The following is a 27,295-nucleotide window of genomic DNA, read 5'->3' as shown; positions in this document are numbered from 1 at the left end:
ACACACACACACACGCGCGCGCCGAGAGAAATGGTCTCGTTCATCTTATATCTGAATAAATGCTAATCACTTCTGGAGCTATTTGGTTGGCATAAACTAGTTAATCATTCATTGCTCTTTCCTGTCTTAAGGTATTTATTTCAACGATTTTAAAAAATAAAATAAATATTTAAAAAAAAAGAAAAAAAAAACAGCTTTCAAACAGTAATATAATAAAACATAGGAAGTTAATATCATAAAAAAACAATTCATACAACACAGTCAATATTTACTAAATTAATCTTATTCCTTAAGATTACTTCAAGCAAATACAATTTAATACATTAATTAATATAGAAGTAGTAAGCATAAAATAAATAAGCAGACTGGATACCTGTCATCCGAATGACTGAAAAATTTCCATGCACCTACTCTAACACGTCAATAAAAATTTAGGTACTATTATTAATTCGCATTAATGTAAGTTAATTTAATAAATACCGCTGATATTTGGATTAATTAATCTAATACGCTGATTTTCATTACTATAAAATAGCGGGCGTTTGTAACATGTGCAATTATAACACTGCAGCGCCCAGTATTTATTCTGATGGAATTAGTACATATCCAGACTGCCAAGAGATGACAGATTTTTCATAGATCGTGTATTCTCTGTAATTATTCATTAATAACAATTAATATACGGCATGGATGTTTGTGAAAAATTTTAGAAGGTCGATGATGTTTCCAAGATTAGTATGAACCACCGCCCTACATGAAGTCCTGAAAGGGCTTCAAGTTCATTTGGGTGCCGGATATCCTAACACTTGGCTCACTCACGATACTAAATATGATTAGGATAGGATATGACTGTCGTTAGATGCATATATAAAAAAATCAATAACTATTTCGACGGATTATTAATTTTTCTATGCGTAAGGTTTCCCTAACGTCAACCCCCCCCGCACATTTAAAACACTGTGTATTCATTTTCTTAATTCAAAAATAACAATGCATGGCTATAAATAATTTATATATATATTCAAACTAAAATCTTAAATATTAGAGTATTGTGTACAAGATATACTATTATAAAAAAAAAAATTTTAAAAAATAATTTTATATATATATATACTTACGCTCTCCGTGGTTGGCTTCAGGTACTTTTTCCCGGATAATTCGACATGCATCGTAAATTTGTGTGGACGGCTCGAATTGCATCGTTTTGATTATCTTCTCGCTTTTGTCGGCTCTCACAATGCTTACTTTCAGTGAGAGCGTCATCTTGGAGTTCCAATTGGTTTCCTAACTATAATCAAATAAAACCAAAATAACATTTATATAAAAACAAATCCATCAACAACTTAACACATCACAGTTACAAGAAATGAATCAAGCAATATAAAATATGCATAAAAAAGTGAAATCAAATGGAGAATTAAATCTTTCAGTGGTGTAAACACGAAACCATTTTAAAAAATATAAACCCAATGCACGAAATATTTCAGACAAACATCCAAACAAAAAGGAACTTACTAATTCTTCACATGGAAATAAAAAGACTGGAGTCATCTGAAAAAAATTACTATTTGTTGAAGAGCGAATATGAAATACCGTGTGTTACTTAATGCAAGACACTTGCCCTCCATACGGTTATGGTTAAGATGCCAAACGATGTCTCTAAACAAACATGTCATTTCTTTCTTGAATAGATGGCTCTTCAAAATTAAATCGTTATAAAATGTTCCAATGCAATGTACACCTGAATATCTCAACAGAAAAGTAGAATATTCCTCTGATATGCACAGAACATACACTGAAAATACAACCATCTCGCTCTAAAAGGACCAGAAGCTCAACTACTTCCTAAGATAATACAGCGGACAAAGTGGCGACATGCAGCCTGAGTCTATGCTGCGGAAGTCATCGGACGGAGCCTACTGTCGTAAGCGCAGTCGTGAAGGCTCCAACAAGCACGCCTAATGCTCGATCAGTGAGCCATGTGACACCATCCGTTGTCTTTACGGAACACTCTGCAAACTCTTTCTAATGGCTAGCTATTCCACCATGGGGGAAAAAGGGAGGGAGATGCGATTCTCTTCTCTTTCACAGAAGCATTCGTTATTTGTACTTTAAATGGGGTGGGATGGAAAGGGAAGATGAACCAGCATGTGCCAAGTTAAAAAGGTCACCCTACAAAATGGACAAATGCTCCAAAGCATTTTTGGAAGATAAAATGCTGACCAATCCTAAAAGATTTTTACTCAAGTATTGTCTTTCGCTAATTTCAGTTTACAGACACGATGATCTAACCATCTTCATTCTTAAAAGAGTGAAGAGTTTTTAAACTCTTAGATGTTTTACTATCTAAAATGCTTTCCTGTCCATATGCAATATGACTAAATGCCAGGCCCGACGTAGTTTTAGGCCACTAGTAGCAGAGGTTTTTAAATTAGCAACATACAAAAATATCATGCGAAATTAGAGACCTGCACATAATATTGTTCAAATTACAGAAGACAGACTAAATGGCGATCGAATAGCATCTGTCGAATATCCGTACCAAGAATAGAAAAAATACGCATGTTTAAAGTTTTAAGCAATTCATGCTTTAATTTTAAAATGTTTACATAAAAATAATTCGAGACTATCTCCTTCATCATCTTGCAAGGCGAAATAATAACTAAATGGCTGCAGAAAATGATAAACAGATACTTTGTGTAATAAACATGAATTATCACAGTTGAACCTGTAAATAATTAGTAAATTATTTATTTACATCATATTGTCTAAGTAGTTTTCTGTTCCAGAAACTTCGACATGAATAATAGGAACACCTACAGAAATTTCAACATGGAATTTGAACCTAGAGCCGTTTCAGGCATAGGTACAGTAGTATATATATAATTTTGTTTTACCTAAAATGGTTTAAATGAAACGACATATTTCAATATTGTTGTAATTTTATTAAAATTTGATCCAGGTGGACAGGAATTACTGTTATCGTTTTGCGAGAAAAATTATATAATTAGTAGTTCGTGAACCGTCAAGATGAGTAGCTGCGGACTCCAAACAGATGCATAGTTTCAAGCAATGTTGAAACTAGAACTAAGTAACAACGAAGAGTAACTGACTGGAACATACATAATTGACCAAATTAGGCTTCGCAGCCTCTTTATAAGTCTTTTACGCACATTGAAATTGAAATTACGCAGTTTCAGATTTGAATTTTCGACTGTCGATATTTCTGCTGCTTCGCAAGAATTATCATGATTTCCTTTAATAATGTAAATTCGTAACAGACCTCAGTGTAATCGTATTTTTATTAAAAAAAAAAAAAAAAAAAAGAACGTCGAATGCGTCAAAAGTTCATGCGAGTTTATGACACATCCATCCCAATTTTTGCTCTGTGCTCTCTATATTTTTTATCACTGATTGGAAGAAATTATTCTCAATTCTGATAAATTTTAATAGCCATCACTAGTACTAAACTGAATTATGTTCCATCTATTTAAGAGGAATTAATGTGTGTGTTCAAATAGTTTTACTAAACAAGAAAGAACAAACAATTCGAATGAAAATCAAAACAGCCGCATTTTTATGTATTCCGTAAAGGACAAATCTAATTAAATTCCAGTAGGCCAGTGTGAAGTTAATACATAATATCGGTACGTTTTGTGTATTTCTATAAACAGTCCGACTGAAAAGAAAAATTGGGATGGCCAGACAAATTTTTGTAATGATGAATATTAAAGCTAGAGGGGGGGGGGGAAGATAAAGATAAAAAAACAGCTAGAGTTCCAAAAAAATTTGCGAACAGACGAAATAAGTGCTTACGTATTTTGCTAAACACACCTAAAAATGCTATCTATAAAGAAGTTTCAAGAAAGGAAATATCACAAGGGACGAGTAAATTAAACTGACTTCAATATATAATTTAACAGTGAATCTCTTAATTTGCAATGAACAGCATGGGAAGGTCAGATTTTAGCTTGCTCACATTCTATTCAGGTAACTAGTGGTGTACTACAAGGATCAGTCCTTGGTCCACTATTATTCAATCTGTACATTAATGATATTGGGAAGGACGGGCGACATACATGTATTTGCTTATGATGCAAAAGATAGGGTAATCAGGAATAGTGCTGATATACAGTATTTGCAGAATGATTTGAATAGGCTGAATTGTGGGCATGGGAAAATGGATGTCAGTTCAATGTCAGTAAATGCAAAGTCATGCACTTTGGTGTGATTAGATTTTCAATGTCGTATTATATTGGTGGGATTATGCTAGAAGAAATTGATCAGGCTAAAGATCTTGGGGTGTTAGTAGATAGCAAGTTGAAGTTCAGGGGCCATGTAGCGATGATTGAAAATACAACTCAAAAGATAATTGCAATGCTGAAACGAACTTGTAAAGATAAGGATATCATAGTGCCTCTTTACAAGGCCTTGATAAGATCTCATTTGGACTACTGTGCGCAGGTATGGTCTCCGTTGTGATTCTCATACAGTGGAGAGAGTGCAAAGGAGAGTGTTAAAAATTATATCAGGATTGTGGGGTACTGATTATGAAGAAAGATTAAGAATTTGTAGGCTGCAGATACGAGCAAGCAGGAGCAAGAGGGTTGATATGATTGTAACGTACAAACTTCTGAAAGGGTCACACAGGATTTGTTTACGGAACTTTTCATTTTATGGAGGGTGGGGGGGAAAGGACAAGAGGCCATCATTGGAAGCTGAGAATGCCGCTAAGAAGGAGGTGAGGGCTAATTTTTTTCTCTCATAGGGTAGTGCGTGATTAGAATGGATTGCCACTGGATTTAGTATGTGCAAGCAGTGTGAATGAATTCGAGAATAAGTATGATTGTTGCGTGTAGTATGTGGCCTCCCTCGATGAGTCCCTGGAGATCTCTCAAACAAACTTCTGAAAGGGTCACACAGGATTTGTTTACGGAATTTTTCACTTTATGGAGAGTGGGGAAAGGACAACTGAGAATGCCGCTAAGCATTAAAATACTTGAATAAGCAACTGTTTTAATTAAATTTATTTTTTATAGTTGATTTTCTCTTCGATAGTTCACGTCATATTTGAATTTTAATTTAAAAATTCAAATATGAGGGGTTAGCCTAGTGGCTATGCGCTTCGCAACCATATGCCTGGGGAAGGAGTGTCCTAAGTTCGATTCCCGTCAACGACATGAAGAGCTTAAGGATCTTCCTCAACCATGGTATCCGGAGAGTTCACCGAAAATTTTAAATTTTCGAAAATGTCATGAGAAAATTGATCCATTTAGAACAAAAACTGAACCGTGCAGAGTGAGATAGCAATGCCACTTTAATAGGGAAAAATTATAGAACAATATTTTTTCTTATTGTCTTTCTTGTCCGATAACTGTTTCACGTCTGTTCATGAGACTGATTTGCCTGTTTCCGGGGGAAAAATCCCAGCCATCTCCGTATTATGCCTGCTAACTTACCTTTAGCTGAACAGGATTGATAAAAATTATGCGCGTCGTAAATGGGATCCAATTACCCAGGTCTTTCTAACTAAACGGCTTCGTTCATAACGACTGAACTACGCAGGCTCCATTATTATTATTATTACTGTTGCTAGTAGTAATATGAGACTTCAATACAGCAATTATTATGGGATGAATTTTACTCAGATTCACTATTTGAAACTTTTACAAGAAAATGTCGAACCGTTCCAGTTTTCAGTTCAGCTATATTCGGGGCGACAAAGAAATAACGTCTCCAAATTATGTACTGTATTACAAAAACTCTCTGACTTGTGGAATTAGTAGAAGTCACCAGCACAAGAAGCAGTCTGCATGGTTAAGTTTTTGTTCTAAATGGATCAATTTTATCACAACATTATCGAAAGCCAAGTCAGCCAGTCTTGGGCGTGGACAGCAAGCCCCCCATCCCCCCGGTTTATCTTGAGTTTTTCATCCCGCAAGCAGGCAAACCGGCCTCGTGAACACACACAGATACAGTCATAAATATCGCCCTTAGGGGATGCAGCAGAGTGGCGAACCGACTGCATTAATACGCCAGTAACCCCCAAGTCCTCTCATTAGGAGAGGACTCAACCCGTCCTAGACGGATGAAAAGGATAGGATTTTCTAAAGATCAGTACCGGACCACATCATGCGAAACCTTTGTGCCAGATCATTACTAAAAACAAATACTCCGGCATGACTTCCAGCTTGGGGAATGAAAAAGACGTCCGCAAGTACAATAAAGTCCATATTGTCTAAAGTCCTGCAGTTGTAGCAGTCAAAAAACTGCTAAGGTGGATTTTCTTAATATTTGATTTTGATTATTGAGATAACGAGATTTTCTTAATATTTGATTTTGATTATTGAGATAACGACCGAAGCACTAAAGCGATGAGACCAGGGTAGTATTATGCTTGTTAACTGCGTATTCTATGGTCCGTTGGCATGTTTTGCGAATTAAAAAAAAAAGCAAGTTTCCGGGTTTGATGTTGATAAAGCAGATGATCTGGTTGGAAAAATAGTGGTGGCTCACTGATTCTGTTTAATTTTATAAAAGTGTTCCTTTTAAATGAAAGGAGACGTAACCCGTGTTTGTTCGCGGTATATTTTGAGAGAGAATTTCATGAATGGTGATTATTGAGTTATTCTTTTCAATTTCGAGGGTTTCTCTTATTTTTAGCGTGAAATCAAAGTTGTCAAAGAAGCTAGTGATAATTTTTCATGACCTTTCATTTTTTAAGTAGAAACTAGGAGGGGAAATCCCCTCCTTTTCATTACCACCAATGCCATATTAAAGAAGTATCGTTACCACAAAATACATATATCGTGGTAACGATACTTTGCATTGTGTCCCGCACCTACTATCGAAATGAAGACAAATGCAAAAGATGGCCCCACTGCAAGGAATAATGTACAAATCGCTTGATTTTTTTTAATCAAAATAATTTTTTAATTCTTTAGAACTTTATAATTACATATGCCGCCACCACTCTCTCTCTCTCCCTTTCCTGACTGCCCAAACGTTTTGCCCTTACGAGTATTTCTGAGTGCTAAAGTAACTTCTTATTAGAGTCCTACGCGGTGACTGCATAACACTTAAAATTTTTTTTACAATATTTAGCTGTTTATTGCTCTAACAGTTTCGGTGCAATTTGAAACAATTTGTTTCAAATTGCACCGAACAACTAAATCTTATGATATGTACATATCCTGATGGGTATGTATTTTTCATGTTAGTTGTAGCCATGAAAAATATTGTACCGGTTATAATATTGCTCAAATTTCAGAGAGAATTTTATATTTTCAACTATTAATGTTTGATAAGTAGCCGTTTCTAAACTGCAGCCAACCTACTGCTTTCTCAGTAGGATTTATCCCCCCTTGAGTAATTTAAAATAGGCGAAGAACCACTGGCCAAAATCAGTTGAACAGTGCAACTTACATGTGTCTGAAGTATTTTACTTGCTTCTCCTTTGTAGTTTCGCCCTCTATTTTGATTCAACCGTGTGAAAATTGTTAGGAGACCAAAAACAACTTAAGGAGCAACTATATTCCAAATTTAGTCGAAAGTGAACTGTAGAGGTGACTGTGAAAGAGTTTTTTTTTTTTTTTTTTAATACACTTCTTTGCACGTTTTTCACTATTTTCAAAGTGTTTTAGATGTTTCTTTATTGGATTTAAAGCTTCAGTTTGATAAGTTATGTACTATTGAATAACTGTATAATAAAATACGTGAACAGATAATATTTAATTTCTTGATTAATGTAACACGAGTCCATATAATAAAAGTCAGTTTATTGGAATAACGGACTAAGCAGCTGAGAGAAAGCAAATGAAAAAGCCCGACCAAAAATCCCAACTAAAGGGAATCATCGATGTCGGCTGAGCTACGACGGCTCGCAAAACGAGTAATCGGTATTCGGCTTAAGAATCACTGCCGGTACTAGTGATACATTTATGTTGCAAAACTTATACAGCACTTAATTGAGAGGGAGATAGTAAATCTCGTTTTATTCTATAGCCGGGTACGAAACTCGGGTCGAAATCCATCGACATCCATAGGGTTTCAATGCCGTACCCGGCTATAGAATAAAATGGGATTTACCATCTCCCTTTCAATTAACAAATTCGCCGGTAATTATACAGCACTTGTTTCAAGAGCCGTTTATTTTTCACATAACTCAATAACATTGTTGTCTAATCTTTGGTCGTGATTAAAGATTCCATCATCCTTAACAAACGAAAGCGTATTTTTATCCGTTTCTCTCCCAAATTGGTAGGTAGTTCCTGTTCCTATAATGAAGACGTTCTACTACTGCATAAAAGTTTACGCTTCTAATCATGATGGCACAGCCCTTTAAGTATGACTTAGCATAATATGTTGATATTCGACTGACCGATCTGGATGGACGAGTGAACGTCTCCGCTCTCCAACCTAAGGAGAATGGGTTTTGAATTCCACTGGTTTTGTGAATGTTTTTTGGTTGCAACTTACTTTGATAGCCCACGTGAAACAGTTTCACGTGGGCTGTTGTTTGTAATTACATATGAAGCAACTAAGGCTATGAAGTAAGTGCATTACATGAATAAAATTTTTATATTCTTCTGGCCGATTTGTCTAATTTCGCGGAATAAAAAAAAAAAAATCGAGTTTATGGAAGAGAAAAATCCTGTCTTCTCCAGAAGCCGGCAACCTCACCCTTCAGTTGGAACGACTAGAAATTTTTCATCCTGCTTACTGGAGGATACTGAAGTGACTTGACTAAGTTCCATGGTTTGATCTCTTGAGCGGAATTTCGGGATTAGCAATATCTGCTATACGATGAATTTTCGGGGTGCTATAAGGAATGAAAATCCAAATGGTAGATTCGCTTGCTCAGAAATCTGTGTTGCAAGATGCAACCTCCTGAGCCTACTCCGAGACAAAATATCTTAATAAACAATAAAAATTAGCCAACAAAAGTACACCAAGGCCTATCTTAAAATTCCACGAATTAGTGGTCAAGTGAGTAAGCAGAACACGAAAAGCTTGCTCATACTAGTCTCTTCTAGAGAAGACGAAACATTTCATAGAAAAATAACGCCGAAAAGGTCAATCTGAAATTGCTGAAAATACTATATGTTGAAGAAATTACGAAGTGAAACAGCGTTACAGTTTCAAGTTTCATTTGTTTAATGTGATGGATAAAATGATAAATGAAGCGGAGGGGAAATAAAAGAGAAGTATATCTAATTATCATTTTAAATACGCTTCCAGCTTGATATTACTTTCAAAAGGAAAAAGATGTATTCGCTATGGCTCAATTCTTCCATCCTCAATTGACTTCTTTAATGAGAACAAGGATCAGGGCGTGTTAATTTCCTGTGTTTTTCCGCTTTTAGACGCTATTTACAAATGACTACCTGCATGTCTCAACAGTACTGTCGGCCAAGAAGATTGAAAAGACAGTAGCGAAACAAAAGAATTAAAATTTCGATTTTTCGAGGTTAGCATTTAATAAAGCGATAGACAGACGGAAACAAATGGAGTGATTTACACTTATATTTTAAACATGGAAAATAATTTATTGAAAAATTGTCTGCGTTAATGCAATTAAATGAGCAAAATACAATTTAATCGGATTGAAAACTCCTCTTAGGTATCCTCATATGTCCCTTTCCTTTCCCTACGTACGTGTGGAAATTCGAGAATATTCATCATCTGAAAATGAGAAAACGAAGGCTGGGAATAAAATATCTAGACTTCTACAAAGCAGCTTTTCATAATCGTTATTTCTATCCTCATATAAAAGTCAAAGTTCAAATCCAAAATATATTTATCATTGAAAATATGTGAACATTAAGTTTACGCAAGTTAGTTCTGTTATGTTTAACTTGAGGAAGTGCTGCTGGTGAAAAATATACTTTAAATTTTAACTGAAAATATTTCAAATCAACGGAGCAGTTTCACAACGTCACTCTCGCATTCAACTCCAAATACTTAATACCAACGAATGTCAATAATAAAAACAAATTCAAACTCATAATGGAAAGAATGGTAATCCATTGAGTCCAAACTTATATGTACAGAGAGTCACTTGAACTGCCAACATCTAAAGTGCTGGCCAATTTTCCTAACAGCCTCTAAGCGACCGAGAAAACGAGAAGCTCGGCTCCATTCCTAACGACAGACCCACAAGACTAGATCGGATCAGATTATTAACCGAGTGCCAAGCTTTCGGCAAACAACGCTATTAAACAAGGAAATCAAATTACCGCTTTTGGCCGGATACATTAATTTAATCTGCTGATCAGCTGGATGGATATCGTTTTTGTGTGCATTAACAAGGGAAGATTTCTAGTGGAGACAAGCAAACAGGGACTCTTGAAATGACTCAATGAAAAGGACTCTGTCGTATATCTAGTTCTTATAAATACTTTTATATATTAAAAAAAAAATCTAATTTAAGTAACGTTATTTAAAATAATTTTTTTTCCTATATACTAATATAAGAAATCAAACTATATTTAAAAGTACTATTAGTGCAATATTGAAACCATGCTACATTGAAAGCATTTAAGTAATCAGTTGTCATTTTATGTTTTTTATTAGGTCAACTATAAGTCCTAAGTAAGAACTGGATGTAATCTGACATTCTTTGTGATGGCTGGATTTAGGTGAAGTAAAGACTTGCTGACAGCTTTCTTTTGAGCAGAGAGCTATTAACAATGGAGGCATTACTTTCGAAACATCCTTCTTATTATAGCTATATTATGTTGTTAATAAAGAAATAATTAATAAATTTACAATGTGAATTTCAGATTTTATTAAGTTTCTACTACCAAAGTGACCGGATCGCAATCAGTTATTTTTCCTTCCTAATATCCTCTGATATCAATCAAGGCTCTCAAGTTTTTAACTATGACGTAGAAGGGCGAGCATAGAATTTCAAGTACTACAGACCCATAACCTACCATTGTAAAATATTCACACAACTAGAGCTAAAAACAATGCAAAGTGGTCGGCTACTCTAGCGCGTGACTTCAGTTCTGGGAGTTTTAACGATGCCATCATATCAAAATTCATTTATTAATTCAAGGAATGTTTCGGTAACCATTATAGTTATGTGGAATATGAATTTCCAGAAAGAAATGTCACCAGGAAACAATGAAACTGATTTCATGTCGTTTCGTGTTTTGATACAAGTTTTGTTAAAAGTTCCCAGAAATTCTTCTTCCACTCCATAGCTTATAACACCGAATAACTAGACCATAGATGGCGAACCTACGCACGCGTGCCAGAGGTGGCACGTCCGAGAATTGTGTAGGCACGTCAACTATTTACAGGTGATATCCTTTTTATAAATGATTCAACTTTTTTTTAAATTATTATTACAATACGTACAAGTTAAATTTTGTTTTACACGAGAGAGCAGCTATGAAACGTGCATATGATTGGTACGTTATTAACAAAAGATCACGCGACCTAAAGACAAAGGCAAGCCGACAATTGTTCAGTTGAAATGATAATTCTCTTCAGCCGAATTCCATAACATATGAAACTGTCATAACAACATCCAATATATATTTCTTAGTTTTAACATATTCACGACGGGGTGTCGTTTATCGTCCCGACGGAACTTTTCATTACCGGCAGGCTCAACTCGCACAAAGTTTCAACCCTTGGTTGAATTTTATTGCTGCTTGTTTGAGCTGGCAGACGAACTCACACACCCGTTATATGTCATGTTTCAATTCGTGGTAGAATTTTATTTGAAGTTAGCCTTTGCGATCTGTCATAATGTCATCGAGAATTTCAAATGCAATAAAACAAACACTTTCATGTAATTGAAAAACTGGACAATAGTTTTTAGTTAGATACTGTGTTTCGGTGCAACATATGGTTTTGCTCGAGTCTATACAGCGTAGGACATGTGATTCATGTCCCCTCTCACAGAAACCGTTTTTTATTCCTGCTGTCTCTAATTGCACTAGTTGTTGAGAAATATATTACACAGACTGCAAAAGCCTCTGTACCTTATTCAGGGATACAATAAAACTACTTGTTTTCTTGCATCTGCAGTATAATGGCTGTTTGGGAGGGCGTGTTGTTACCGCAGGGAACGAGTTACTATCTTACTATCGCCTGGACATGAACATGTTTAAACATTTTTCGTGTGCGAGGTATATGCAAAACTTTTTAATGTCTTTTTTCGTAAAGTAAATCAGGGGTGCGAGTTATACCCGAGGGCAAGTTATATTCGAGTAAATACAGTAAGCATTTCGCCGACAAGTTGACATCCTTCTGCTGCTCAGCTGACTTCTATGGTGAGTTACAATGCATAAATATTTTTCTCACTACCGTTTTTTTTTTTCAAATCATTAAAATCAATTTAATAATGCAATAATCGATTTTACACTAAATAATGTTATAAATTTATACATAAATAAATATTATAAATAAATAAAAATATTTATGAAATTATAAATAATTATTTATAAATATTTATAAAATATTATATATATATATATATTTATATATATATATAATAAATTAATTTTCCCCCTATTAAAAACTGTTCGGCACGTCAGCAACTCGATTTGTAAACCTTTGGCACGCACACATAGGTTCGCCACCACTGAACTAGACCAATTTGTTTTCATTATTACGAGTTAATATTATTTCATTAAAATACAGGTATCAATTTTATATTTTTAAAATTGTTTAAGTATTGTTAAAGATTCTCAACTGAATTAAAACTTAAGAAATAGAGTTCAAGGGAAAATTGCTCATTTCGCTGCATACATATTTTTAAACTGATTGCGTAAAGCTCTTTACCGAGCATTGGACAGGTGCAATGCAATAATTTATTTTGAAACTGGCACCGCATGAATACAGAATTATAATACTGCATGACGCAGTGACCGGATCTACATATACGATAACGTTTTGTGGTTTCTTCAGGAGATAACAGTGGGTCCAATCCATGCCAAGTAAGCTACTCATATAGGCATACATAACCCTTCCGTCCTGAACTAACTTCCACTGTAATAAATGATAGTCGGCTGGAAATTCCTTGGTTCTATCACCTTTGTGTAGTAGGAGAGGAATGTTTATGAGATTTTCAATGGATGTCGAATTATCCAGTCTCATGAGGAAGTGGCAAAATATTTCGTCTCAGAAACTCCACTTCATCCATCTCGCTAAGCATGCAAACTGGTCAGACAATGCACACAATTTACAGACGTAATATGCTTCTCTCATAACTTTAAAGAGCCCTACGGGACCACCCACATCTTAAAGTTCGTACAGTGAAGGCTACGTGAATGTCCCATAAGCCTACGGCAGAGGTCAACAATACGATGCCGACTAGCGTTGTTGTCCACTTATTTATCAAGCACTCTCATGCCGAAAATGGAATTTTCGAAAGAAAATGTGAAAAATATATTTGGAAAGGGTTTTTCGATTTCTAATTAAAATGAAAAAAAAATCGACAGAGGGATAGTTAACACGATTTCCAAATATGAGACCAGGGTAATGGACCTCGAAATACGCAAACCAATCACATTCTATTTATGTGATTGGTTCTTCCCCTCTTGTGGTCAAAACGTTTGGTGACAATTATTGCTCGAATAACGCTAGTTACGTTTCTAAAATCGCATGGTAAACATAGGCTTCTTGCTTTACCATCTTCGCAACTTTGTGTATCGTCAGTTCTGAAGGACAAACGCTTGGAAGAGAATTTCTCATTTAAAAAAAAAAAAAAAAAAAAGTGAGATGCATTTCCAGCTGGCATTCTATAACTTCTGTTAGTGTTGTTTCAGTTTTACACTGTTTTGCATGCGTACAAAAATCTCCTATGTAAGAAAGTGAACCAAGAAGTAGGAGGGTGACTGCAATTTGCATTTCAGAAGTTGGAAATGCAAATTGTGTAAAGTGACTCTTTAGTTTACAATAATGTCAACTAAAGAGTCACTTTTAAACTGCGGTCGACTTTCTGACTTTTCCAATACTTGGTTAACAATAATTTTCCATACGAGATGGATTTTTATGATTGTTTGATCAACAGTTAAGGGGAAAATAGTCGAGATCAATTGAATGACGCGACTTTCAGTAGTGTATGAAGCATTTTACTTTCTTCTCCCTTCTTTATAATCTCACTGTCCGTTCTGGACTAATTTAGGCAACGTAAAAGGGGGAAAAAGCGAATATGTTTCAAATTTAATTTAAAATAGTTAAGCAGTTGGACACCTGCAGAGGTGTTCGAAAAAAAAAACTTCCTACTGTCATTTAGTCCAATTAGTAGAATTCGCAGAGTAGCTGAAGAAGTATGAAACAACTGTATCAACCGTTGAATGATGCAACCGATGTGTCTGCACAATGGCTCTTTTTTTTGGGGGGGGGGGATTTTTCGCTATTTTAAAAGTGCTCTAGTTCTTCCATTACCTGCATTTAATAATTCAAATTTAGTAGGCTGTGTTCCGTTGAATACCTCTGTCTAATAAAGTGACAGACATCAGACCGAATTTTGGCCTTAATAATTTTTGTAAAAAGAGTAGTCAGCTTGTTTCAGCAATTGGCATAAGAGTTGCTGCCATGACTCTTGATGATAAAAAATAATAATAAATAAATATTAACAATAGAAAATGAAAACATTTATTAAATGACAGTTGTACATATACTAAATAGTTGACGTCGCTGCTTACTGTAGCATTATATTGCAGCATTATACACGTACATTTTTTGGAAAAAACAAAACAAAAACGATATTTGCAAGCGAAGTATCGACTCCTGAACTCTTAGCAAGTGGAATCCACTTGCTAAGAGTTCGTGGAATCTATAAGTTTCTTGTTTTACCATTTCGCAACTTTGTGACTTGAGCAACATCGTCAGTTCTAAAGGAGACAGATCCCGAAACATATTATTTTTCTTATGCTATGCGGAGGCATTTCACCAAGAGAGAGATGTATAGCTTAGAGTAAAACATTACTTGTAAATCATTCATCTAGGCATGCTTTTTGGACAATGATTTGGCGTCGAGAATTCGACTGTTGGAGGAAGAGCGGAAAAGTGAAGTCAGTATGTGCTACTTTTCAGTCTCTTGTATATTAACTTTCTATATTATGTAAGCAAAATATATATCAGTCAAGTACTATCCACACTGACTCAAATCACTCCCTCTCTCTCTCTCTCGAAACGAGAGAAAGATGAAATATATCAGAAAGTTGCGTTTCCCGATTCCTTCTTTAGTTTAATCATGAAGAAATGAGTAAGAAACACGTCTTACTTCAAAAAGGTACGAATATTTGGAATAAATACCTTTATATAGTATATAATAAGCTTTATATTAAACACTGACAAACTTCTCTACACTAAAATCTATAAACTAAATGAGAATGCGATCCTTACAAAGGAGTGCAATGTTGTTAAATGAAGGTCACAAAAACGTTTTAGGAGGAAGACTTTATTGCTACCACTGCTTTTAGAGGCGATAATAGCATGTTTTTTCCCAAAGCTTTCCCGCTCAGTACAAAAATAACTGACCTCAAAGTAGTCGTGACATTTTTATCATGGAGTCCAGTCCTCTGATCACAAAACTGCTTATTGCGTTCTAACCCAGTGTGTTAGAAGATTACAATGTCATCAAAACAAATTTCAGAAAGAAAAAGAAAAGGAAGGCACCTATCAGTGATGTCACACTAGGAAGAGATTCTGCGGTATCTAGAGATCCTACTGCAAAATAGAGATAAAATAATAAATTACTTCATTTTAGTGCAGGTCAAAAATACTTAAAAATTGTCTACGAGAAAAAGTTTCAGAAAATCTCAGAACAGTGAAAGGAAAACGATATCGAAAAAGAGTGGATCGCTCCTTAAGACAGCATCTCTTATTGATGCTATCATTCCAATGCAATCTCTTCCTATGAAATGTCTGAGCGCACTGGGGGAAAAAAAAAAAAAAATTAATTTGCAAATGAGATGATAAAAACAAACTGCAGTACCACACTCCATAACAAGACTTTCATTGTCATAATGATACTATGCCTCAAGCGTGAAAAACCGATTATTTTTAGTGTCCGAGAACTGTAACGCAGTTCTCGGACACTAAAAAGCGAACAAGGATCATACCATTTTAAAGGATCCTATTTAAATCTCAACATGGGTATGATTTTATTCTACATATTTAACTATACTCGTATCGAATTTACCAAATCATTTCTTTCTCAACATAAACGGATCACATTCCTTTATTTCACTGGCTCCAAGAGTTCTCTTTACACAACATATTTCTCAGTTAGATTCAGGATGCTGTCAAAAATATGACTTACCGAAATCACATCAAAAATGGAGTGGCACGATTTTGCTTTAAAATAAAAATAAACTTCAGAGAATCGGTTTAATACATGCTCAACTTTGCAAAGTATAATAAACAGTTAAACACTATATTTAAATGCAGTACAGCTATAGCCTATAACTAAAGTTGTATCCTTAATCAGATTATCAGTCGCAAAATGGGAGAAACGCCACATACACAAGGACTTCAATGGAAGTAATTTTCCTGCGAAATCTGGCGACTACAAATGTCAGTGAAGTCTCAAATTTCAGCAAATGCTGATATCTACTCAACGGTTAATAATGCAATCACCCTTCAGAGATGTAGAAGTGGATTTCGATAGACAAGAAAACCAAACACTTCCATTAGCAAAGACTTCAAGTTGTACAACAGTGTTCATACAGTGAAGTATGAACACTGTTGTACAACTAATGATTCAACTATCTACGACTTACCATGGTTCTACTTGATGCAGGCCAGGTGAATTCTTGAAAGATTGAAAAGGAGGCCGAAGAAAACAGACGCTGACCAATCTAACAGTTTATTGAAGAACTTTTTCAGCAATCATTTAAGGTGTCTTCTGTGGGTCCAGAGTTTCGTGTCCGCTCTTCTGGAAGGCAGGTTGGTTGCTCTTGCAACATCCAGAGTGCAACTGCAATCCAGTCTCTGCCGTCGCACTGACCACTGGGTACAGTGCATTTACCACAGAAATTCTGCGCAAAATGATATAGCGCATGACGTCATGCGAACATCCAGTGGAAAAGCAGTGGAACTATACCGCTCGCGCATCTCATTAAACCAACATTCTCTGCCACTGGGTCAGGGGACGATGCAGTACCTCTGTAACCAACCAGAAAAGAATGTTTAAAATCTTTAGCCGCATGTTCATCAATTCTAAAAGGACCAGGCAACCGCCATTCCGTACGATCTACGGCTTCAAACAAGAGGAAGCCTGATCAAAACACCATCACCACCGCGTTTCTCATGAGATGAAGAAGATCCATGGAAATCCAACTTACAATTTCTTGGTCCATGTTCCTGGGCCCCGTAATATATAATGTGCATTACTAATAAGAGTAGCCAACAGCCAATGAAACAGCTTCGAAAACCACCAGTGCATTTAAAAAAAACATTTGCACAGCTATCAGTAACATTCTTGCAGGGAGAAAAAAAGTGGTTTTTTTTTTTTAATCCGCGACAATATAAGGAAGAGCGGCATAGAACTTTGGTTACAGGAGACCGGGGGGGGGGGGAGTTGATAAACAGAAAATGCGTTAGTCTAACTTTCATAACGCGACTAAATGAAAATCAGGAATTTCATATTATTTTTGGTTTTGCCGTTTTAAATTGCGTGAGCTAGATTAATACCCTTTGGAAATGAAACAATTAACATAGGGCAAGGGGAAATATTTATAGTTTCCCCAGGTTTGTGGCTTATCGGAAGGGAAAATACCAATTAAGTAAACGAGCTAAGCAGTGATAATTATAAACTTTGAAAATGAAAGTTAAAAAACGTTAATTTACTGTTACAAAGTTATTTTCAAAACTAAATGGCACAAAATATTTTACATAATATACCTTTTTTTTGTTTGTTCGTATGCCATTCACGATAGGTCACAGACTTACATACTGTAGAAGGGGCGAAAATGCAAAGCAATTAAAGTAATTCAGCGAAGTTAAAAGTTTGGATTGCAGAGAGAATAAAATATCAATAAAAGATTCTAATGAATCTAATAATAACATATCCTTACTCGAAATATAAAAATATCGGAAATACATCCTGAAACATTTCTCTAATAGGGATAACTGGACAGCAAATGATTTTAACTACAAGCTTACAAATGGGGCTAATTTCGTCGAAAATTTTGAAAATAACATTTTAAATACCTTTATCATGACAAACAAATAGCATATTCGTTCTCGCTCGAGCTACCTTCCCATCCCACTCTTGATACTCGAGCAAGTAACACTGGAACATGAACAACTCCCTACTGGCGTTAAACGCACACAAGCCAGTGATTCAGAAAGGGGGCTGAAAATCATTGGTTGGTAGTTTTTCTGCAGTTGAGAGTACTGCGACGGTGGAGGGTAATGTATCCAATACATAATCAGTGTATTAGCCACAAAGGGAGAAATGTGCATATGGACATCAGTGCCTGCCCAGGATGTGAGAGAAAATGAATAGTCGCATATATTACATACGCCCTTATAACTAGTGCATTTATAAATAATCATTCAAGATTAGTTGCGGCATCTTGCATTTAAATTACCGGTAGTTGCATATTAAGATAATAATAGAATTTAATTAAAACATCTCTCCCCCCATAGACACACATCTATATCCACAGGGGGAAGGAAAAAAAATTACACTGCTTTCTGATTTGAAATACGGGTGAAAAAAAATCAAAACTAAATTATAACTGTCAAGGGGGGGGGGGACCAATGAATTTGGTAATTTCGTTGGTATTATTAGTAGTGGGATTGTGAATTTTACGATTATTATTTGAGAAGTCTCTATTTCAGCAGTTGTAATAACAAAAATTCTTATATATTTATACAATCATATGAAAGACTGAAATATGAATCAACTGAATCCTCGACTGAAAAGTATGTCATTATTAAGTTTACATCTTTTAAAAATAAGCATAGTATATCAGTTATGCACATACAAGAAAAACTGTTTTCTATGCTAAGTGATGTAGAACTTAATACATATTATCTGCACTATAAAAAAGCATAGTGTTCACCATCTAGGAATTCATATAATCCTATATCCTGAACAAATGTCTCGATATCTCTCTCACACACAAAATCCAGTATTGTATAGCAAAGTGTATTAAAATCATAATATATACCATTTTTATGTGACTTCCGCTCACGAAGGGTTGTAAACCTTTTATACATTAATATGAGTGAGCTAAATTTTTAAAAAATTTTTTTTGTGTGTGTATGTGTGTGTATATATATATATATATATATATATATATATATATATATATACACACACACACACATACATATATATACATACATATATACACACATACACCGGAAATCCTGCTAGAGCAGGGTTTCCAGACTATGTAAATTATTCTAGAGAGAATGGAATTTTTAACCACCTCGAGCCTGCAACAAACAGAACAGTCATCTCACACACCAGGAAACTTTCATCTTCCACCTAAGGATATGCTGAAAGAGGAATTCGAGCACTCAGCATATTGGTTGGAGAACAGATACATCAACCAATAGGCCAACCAAACTGGCAAAATACAAGGAAGGATTAAAATTTTAAAAAGTATATTCTTTGAAGAACTTATTCTGTGCTGACTAAAAAATACTGTGAAATATCCACACGATGAGTTGCTTCCAACAATAAATTAACCGAACGTTGGATGATTCAATGATAACCAACGTTCAGCAAAACCAATCAATAATAACAATAATTTTCAATCTCTCTCTCTCTCGCGGTACATCGAATCTTTCCGTCACAATCTCTAATCGATTTGTAATATCTTCGAAGCCTTCTAAGAAACAATTCTGCAGTTTTTCATGATCAACAACAAATGAAGTCTGTTGTCTTACAAAGAGAAGGTACAGTTCTAGGGAAATACTATGAGAGGCCAGTCCTGTATGTATGTGTGATGTACGCTTTCAGGTCACTGTGCTCAGTCTTCACACTATTTTAATTGATGTACATCCTCTGTCCAAAAAGAAACCAAACTTTTCGAAAATAGAAGAAACTAGAGGCGCCACCTGTTGTATCTTTTTTGTTGTCGAAAGCGGCAACCTTCATTAGTGGTGTGTCAACTCTTTATGACATCTGTTTCATTAGAAGCTGAGTTATAGTGCCAAGAGTGACTGTGTGTTTTGATGAACGGTCGGAAAATGAGTTTCAAACAGAGAGCGGCGATTGACTTTTGTGTTAAACTTGGTAAAAGTTTTACCGAAACGCATCAAATGCTTCAAAAAGCATACGGTAATGAATGCTTATTCCGTACTGAAGTTTACAAATGGTTTAAGCCAGTGCTTCCCAAATTTATGAATGTAAAGGCCCCCTTGGAAAAATTAAAATATTTCACAGCCCCCCATCGAAAAAAAAAATCGTAATACAGACATATTATTATAATATTTATTGTATTTATATTCAATACAAAACATACACAGCAAATATCGCAAATATCAAATGTAAATATTACATTTTGAGCATCTTACATACACATTTGACATGGCACACTTAGTCTTAAAACATTTTAAATTTGTTTTCATTATTTCACGCCCCCCCCCCTCAACAAAAGTAACAGCCCCCAAAGGGGCCGTAGCCCACAGTTTGGGAAGCGCTAGTTCAGCGATTTCAAAGTGGTTGTGAGACGCTTGAGGACGACGAAAAGCCGGGTGGTTCAAAAACTAGACTGAGAAATTAACATCCAAAAAGTGCGTGATTTCATCCAAGAAAACCCGAAATCGTACGTGAGGTTGATTGAAGATGAATTGGGGATTCCAAAATCAACTGTGCACAACATTTTGACCGAGAGTTTGGGCTTTCGTATATTGAATTCGCGATTTGTTCCCCACAAGTTGACCGACGATCAAAAAATGTATCGAAATGAACACTGCAAGGACCTCATTAAAACTTCCTTGAAACGATCGTTACTGGTGTTTTGAGTATGAGCCCGAAACAAAGCGCCAGAGTGCTGAGTGGAGACCACCAGAAGAGGGGCATCCGAAAAAAAGTCGCTTGGAGAAGTCAAAAGTAAAGACAATGCTAATTTGTTTCCACGATTCCAAGGGAATTATCCACAAATTATTCGTTCCGCTTGGCCAAACGGTCAATGGCGAGTTTTACCTCGAAGTTTTGAAGCGAATGATAGCGAGATTTCGTCGCGTACAGCATGAATATCGTGATGCAGGCAGCTGGTCACTTTCGCACGATAATGCACCATCTCATCGTTCGAACATGAAACAGTTTTTGAGCAAAAACCAAGTTTGTGTTTTGAATCACTCGCCGTATTCACCTGATTTAGCAGCCTGTGACTTCTTTCTCTTTCCCCGACTACATTTGCCGATGAAAGGAAAGCAATACGACACCATTGAAAACGTTCAAGCGGCAGTCACCACGACCCTCAACAGTATCCCAAAAACCGATATAAAAAAACTCATTTAACGAATTAATTGACCGTGCAAAACGCTGTATCAAAGCTGAGGGAGACTATATTGATTGAAATAAATTATTTGAATTATAATTGACCTGTGTTTTATTTTCTATCAAAAGTTCGGTTTCTTTTTGGACAGAGGGTGTAGAACCCTTCCCATAATAACCTTAAGATGTTTCTTCTTATAGCATTTATCTGTCGTGTTAGTTTTTGATAAGGTGCAAATCAGTTTCGGTTTAAATGATTTAACCAAATATTTGTTTTTTTAAATCGTTGCTACTATATGACAGTATCAATATAAATAAATAAAATTTTTCACATATACATATATTTATTGAATGGAAGATACAAAAAATCATGCACTGCTGCAATGAAGCGTCGTTTTAAAGCGTCGTTAAAAAGCAAGCAATTTCTCTTCAGAACTTACAAATATTAAAACCTTTATAAGGGTTTTTCAACTGAAAACGAGTTAGCCGGTCTCATACGGAAGTAGCAGGATATTCTCTCCCCGAAAACTGGCCAGAAAAACCCACGCAATTAAGAGACAGAATACACTACCTTCACAAGAGCGTTAGGTTAATCCAAACAGCAACAACAGCCCAGTCTTAAATGTACCATGTTGCAAGGATGTGTGATCATAATCATATTATACATTCCCGTAAAAAAAAAAATTAATTTAAAAAAAAAAAAATCACGTGGGAGATGGGAATATACGCAAATCAACATTCCAGGCAGATGCCGATTTGCGTTTCCAATGATGCCTGAATTTTGTGCTGCATGTGAATCAAGAACTGATTTTTATTGATTATCAAAATGGTATAAAATCTATTTTAATTCTCTTTTACAGAAAAATGCTCACACACAGAGAGCAGATATAGACATTATTTAACTTAATGAAAATACATTTCGTGGAATGGAAACAAAGACAATATTTAATCCTACAAAATATACATTACAAGAATAAAAAGTATTAAAACATAAAACAGGCCATTCGGAAGAGTAATAATAATAGAAGGGTCAGTCTTTCTCGTAACGGAGGAAATTGCAATTCAAGATCTCTTTCAGCTACAAGAAGCAAATACTCTTCTTCAATCCAGCAAAGAGTACCAGTTGGGTCCTATTCTTCGATGAATTTGATTTGAGTTCCCATTTTCTTGTGATAGTGATATTCAAGGGTGAGTCTGCTTTGCGGTTATACAGGGTGTTCGGGATAAATTTGACATATTTATAATTAATTATATTTTTCCGTAAGTTACATGTATTAACACACACTTCTCTTCATTTAAAAGTTTGGACCCTTCTTCATTCATATACAAGATGTCAGAAAGGATGGATAGCTGGAACCCACCTGAATCATGGAAGAGAATAACTTGTATCATGATGATTCGTGCCCGCCATCAAAATAAGGATATTACGACTGCTGCCCAATGCTCCCTGAATACAGTAAAAACAATCAGGCATGAACTAGAGACTTGCAATGGTGACTACGAGGATGTAGCAAGAAGAAAGATCCCTAGCAGACGATCTGATTGCGTTCGTACAGCAGAATTCCTCGCAAATCTGCAGGAACAGGTGTTGAAGAACCCTGGCATTGGAATTCGGGCTTTGTTCGTGGAGTTGCTAACTGTAGTGAAGCCCTGGATAACAAGGGTAGCCAATGGTAGGCCGTATGTATGGCAGCAGGATTCGGCCCCTTGCCACACCTCTGGGAAAAGTCAAAAATGGTTGTCTGAAAATTTCTACGACTTCACCAGTCCAAATGTTTGGCCTCCAAACTCCCCAGACCTTAACCCCATGGATTATTTTGTATGGGGCGCAGTTGAAAAAGACACCAATCGCACTTCCAGTAATACAAAAGCCCAGTTAATGGATAAAATTAAAACAGTTTTTGCGGCCCTTCCCAGGGAGACTGTAGCATCAGCTTGTTCGAGGTTCCGAAGCAGAATTGAAGCTGTGATCGATGGTAATGGTGGTTATTTTGAGTAAATCTTGTTGATAGTATTGTAATTAACTCTGCCTGTAATGTTTTTTTGTCAATTCATTAAATTTAATAGATACAAAGAAGATTTTCTTTTTCCTTACGAAACTGTCAAATTTATCCCGAACACCCTGTATATACTACAGTATATAAAATCCCAAATCGAGAATCACACTTACTTATCATGCACTATAAATGGAAAGAATCATATACAAGTTGGGATATATACAATGCTGGGACAACTCGAGGTAAAACTCATCGCAAAGCATCAATCTACCAACTATCAAAAAACATTAAAAGCAATGTTATCAATGGTCTGAATGCTTAGTTAATGTTTCTAATTTTTTATTATCAAATATTTATCTTTGAAGCTTCATGGTCTGAGATTATCCATATGGTTGAATTATCAACTATCGGTATTTCCAATGGTTTCGCGAGTATTTTCGTGATGTCTGACAAATTTAATTCACTGAAAGAATTCTATCGAGTGGTGATACTTTTGAAAAAAAAAAAAAAAACCGACGAAGGCTCAAAAGCAAATAACGTTTATGGCTTATGCATTCTACACAACGAATTTTGTTTTGCATATTTTTGCTAGCATAAATGGTCCGAATGCTAAACCTTTTATTTTAGGAAACGATTGAAACAAAAATTGGGATGGCTCGAAACATTTTTGTCAAGGTTTCAAATGCCAAATTTCAATAAAATCCAGAATAGCCAATTACGAACGGAAGGATGAGCATACAAAAGAATCCGACAGGTACCAAGCATTTTGTTAAATGTACCTCAAAACGTGTACTGTATTTCCTAGTATTTAATTATTAATATGGTGAAGAATTTTACGCGGTTTATTGAACTTGATATGTAGAAATATCAGTTGTAAGAAATCACGTAATACAATGTGCATTTAGCTACCAGGAGATACTAGACAATTATAACATTACAAAATCGGAGGGTAAGCAAGTGAAAGCACGAACAAAGGTTATTCGCTAAAAGCTTATAAATTCGCTTAAGTTATAAGGAGCACATTTCCCGGGAAAGTACACTGTCATTAACATAAATGTTCATTTATAATACTACTTCTACCTAAAACTTGGTCCAAACACTGGAACTAGTGCTGTATAGTTTTAAAGCTTTCATGTGGCTGTATGATAATACGTGTGTGTATGCTGACTGCAGTATGATGTTTTATCTTCTATATTGTTACATTTTATTCTTCCACATTTAAGTTTTAAAATATTATAATAGTTTTTATACTTAGGTACATATATTTCTTTAAATTGAAAAGGGAATTATTTATATTCTATTCTACGATTGTCAAATTGTGGATTAGGTTTTATATTTAAACTTTCAATTTATCCTCAGTCCTTTCCTTATAAGTAAAAACTCTGAGGATCACCTTTTCTTCGTCTTTTATAAATTCTTAGCTACATATGAGGATGGTCTGAAAAGTTCTCGGCCTACACCATAGATGGCAACACTATCGGCAAGTTTTTTTTTCTAAGTTGGTACATCTGTCATAAGCATCCATGTGAAATTGCAAGTCATTCTATCAAGTAGTTTGTTTTATACAGCTGTCTGAATCAAAAGTGTTGTCAGCATCCCTTGAAATGGATAAAATTGAGCATCGTGCAGTTATAAAATTATTTGTAAAAGAAGGTTTAACGCCAAAAGAAATTCATTCAAAGTTCAAAAAGTTTATGGGCCTCTTCTCCTTTTTCGACAATTAAGAAATGGGCTGATGAGTTTAAACGTGGTCGTACCAGCCTTGAAGATGATCCACGTGAAGGACATCCAAAAAGCGTAACACCACCAGAAATCATTGATCACAAGTGAATGATATGCTATTGGTATGGAGATTATAGGCATTTCAAAAGAACGTGTAGGATATATTTTGCATGAAGAATTCCAAATGAAAAAGCTTTGCGCAAGATGGATGCCGCGCTTGTTCACAGCAGATCAAAAACGCGCTCACATGAAAATCTCTGAACAGTGCTTGGAGCGTTTTAACAAGAATAAAACTGATTTTTTGCGTTGAATTATTACTATGAATGAGACTTGGATTCACCATTACACACCAGAATCCAAACAGCAGTCAAAACAGTGGACAGAAGTCGGTTGCTCAGCGCCAAAGAAGACAAGGGCATGGGGCATCGGTGTTTTGGGATGCTAAAGGCATTATGTTTATTAATTATCTTGAAAAGGGTAAAACGATAACAGGGGAATATTATTATTCCGATCTTTTAACCAGACTAGACGAAAAAATTCGTGAGAAAAGACCCAGTTTGCAGAAGGAAAAAAAATCATCTTTCATCAGGACAATGCACCTGCCCACAAAGGTGTTTTGGTAATTGGAAAATTAAGGGATCTGAACTATGAATTGTTGGAACATCCCCCCGCCCCATTCCCCAGATTTAGCTCCCTCTGATTTCTATCTATCTCTTCCCAAAACTAAAACTCTTCCTCGCTAGCCAGCGTTTTTCTTCGAATCGAGAGATGATCGCAGCTGTAGAGGGGTATTTTGCAGAACTTACTGAGAACCACTACAGGGACGAGATAATGGCGCTGGAGCATCGCTGGAATAAATGTATTAGTCTTAAGGGAGATTATGTTGAAAAATAAAAATAAATTTGAAAGTATAAATTCATGTTTTCATTGTCTGGCCGAGAACCTTTCAGATCATCCTCATATCAATGGCTAAATATTTCAACTTTGTCTCTAGTCCATAAACTTGCGCATGCTTTACTCATTCCAAGTCGGATCTAGAATGCATTCCGTACGTCTTAGCTCCATAATACAAAAGGCGCTGCAAACTCATTTATATTAACTTCTTGTTAGTTTCAATATTAACATATTTGTAAATAACCGTGATTATTAACGATACGCAGGTTGGATTCTGTATTCAATAAAACACTGCATTTGCAGTTTTTACTTTTAGGAATCTTTTAGAAATCGCAGAGCCTTGAAGACAAAATACCGCACCATCTATGATTCTTGTGAGGTGTGTGTGTGTGTGTGTATGTATGTGTTTATATATAGATAGATATCAGAGGCGAATATTCCCGGTGTTCTAGGTGTGATGCACACCCACAGAATAGCAACATCAGCAATATTATATTTTTGAATTTATTTCTGTTAAAGACCCCTAACTGTTTCCTGGCTTCACGTGATTCCTAAAATTAAACACAATATACTAGTACTTCATGAAGAGGACTTTTCGAAGCATAAACATTGCATTACATTCGCGTTAATAGCCTGAGTGTGCGGTCACAAATATGGACACCTTTGAACAGACGTGCAAATGGCAGAGCGTGTCAAATTCTTAGCGTTCCAGTGTGTTTAAACAACCAGAAAGCGAGGCAGGATGTGCGCTGAGACAACAGCACCCAGAAGTCGTTTGTGGCTGTAACTGGTTGTGTAGCAATCTAATTGAACGTTGTCATTTGCAATGAGTTGCTGTGTTTTGTTTTCTGGGTTTCATTTGTTTTGATGCATGAAGTGCGAACTAACGTGTTAGGACACCGATATAGACAATTTTAATATATATTTATAATTTCTATAAATAATTTTTAACTTTTTCCCCCATATTTACAATGTTGATCTACTGAAAGTCCCGTTTTCTGCCAGAACTTTCGGGGATTGTATGATTATAGCCGAATTAAGCTGAAGCTTGTATATAATAGATAAGTAAAACGAGTTATTTCAGCCTTTCTTTGGTTCAGTTCGAAAAATAATTTCCCAAGTGATTACTTAATCTGATTTCTGTGCGTATTATATAGCTGTATTTACAAATCGTATCAAAATTCGGACTATCCGTGTCTCACTCGAGTATTTGCCAATGCTAATCTAACCTCACCACCTTTTGTGCTTC

General features: G+C 35.6%; 1 protein-coding gene across 1 annotated transcript in view; it reads right to left on the bottom strand.

Annotated features, from left to right (window-relative positions):
* rhea (Talin_middle and talin-RS domain-containing protein rhea) overlaps positions 1 to 27,295 on the bottom strand; it is a 709,058-nt gene that overhangs the window by 597,362 nt on the left and 84,401 nt on the right. The window contains exon 2 of the mRNA XM_090405775.1: positions 1,119 to 1,288. Coding sequence (XP_090261901.1) covers positions 1,119 to 1,263 — 145 coding nt within the window. The 5' untranslated portion in view covers positions 1,264 to 1,288. The remainder of the gene's footprint in view (positions 1 to 1,118; positions 1,289 to 27,295) is intronic.

Source organism: Typopeltis vanoorti, chromosome 15, assembly GCF_054136105.1.
Source record: "Typopeltis vanoorti isolate ZY-2024b chromosome 15, IOZ_Tvanoo_1.0, whole genome shotgun sequence".
Classification (NCBI taxonomy): Eukaryota; Metazoa; Arthropoda; class Arachnida; order Uropygi; family Thelyphonidae; genus Typopeltis; species Typopeltis vanoorti.
This window is presented reverse-complemented; position numbering and strand designations above follow the sequence as displayed.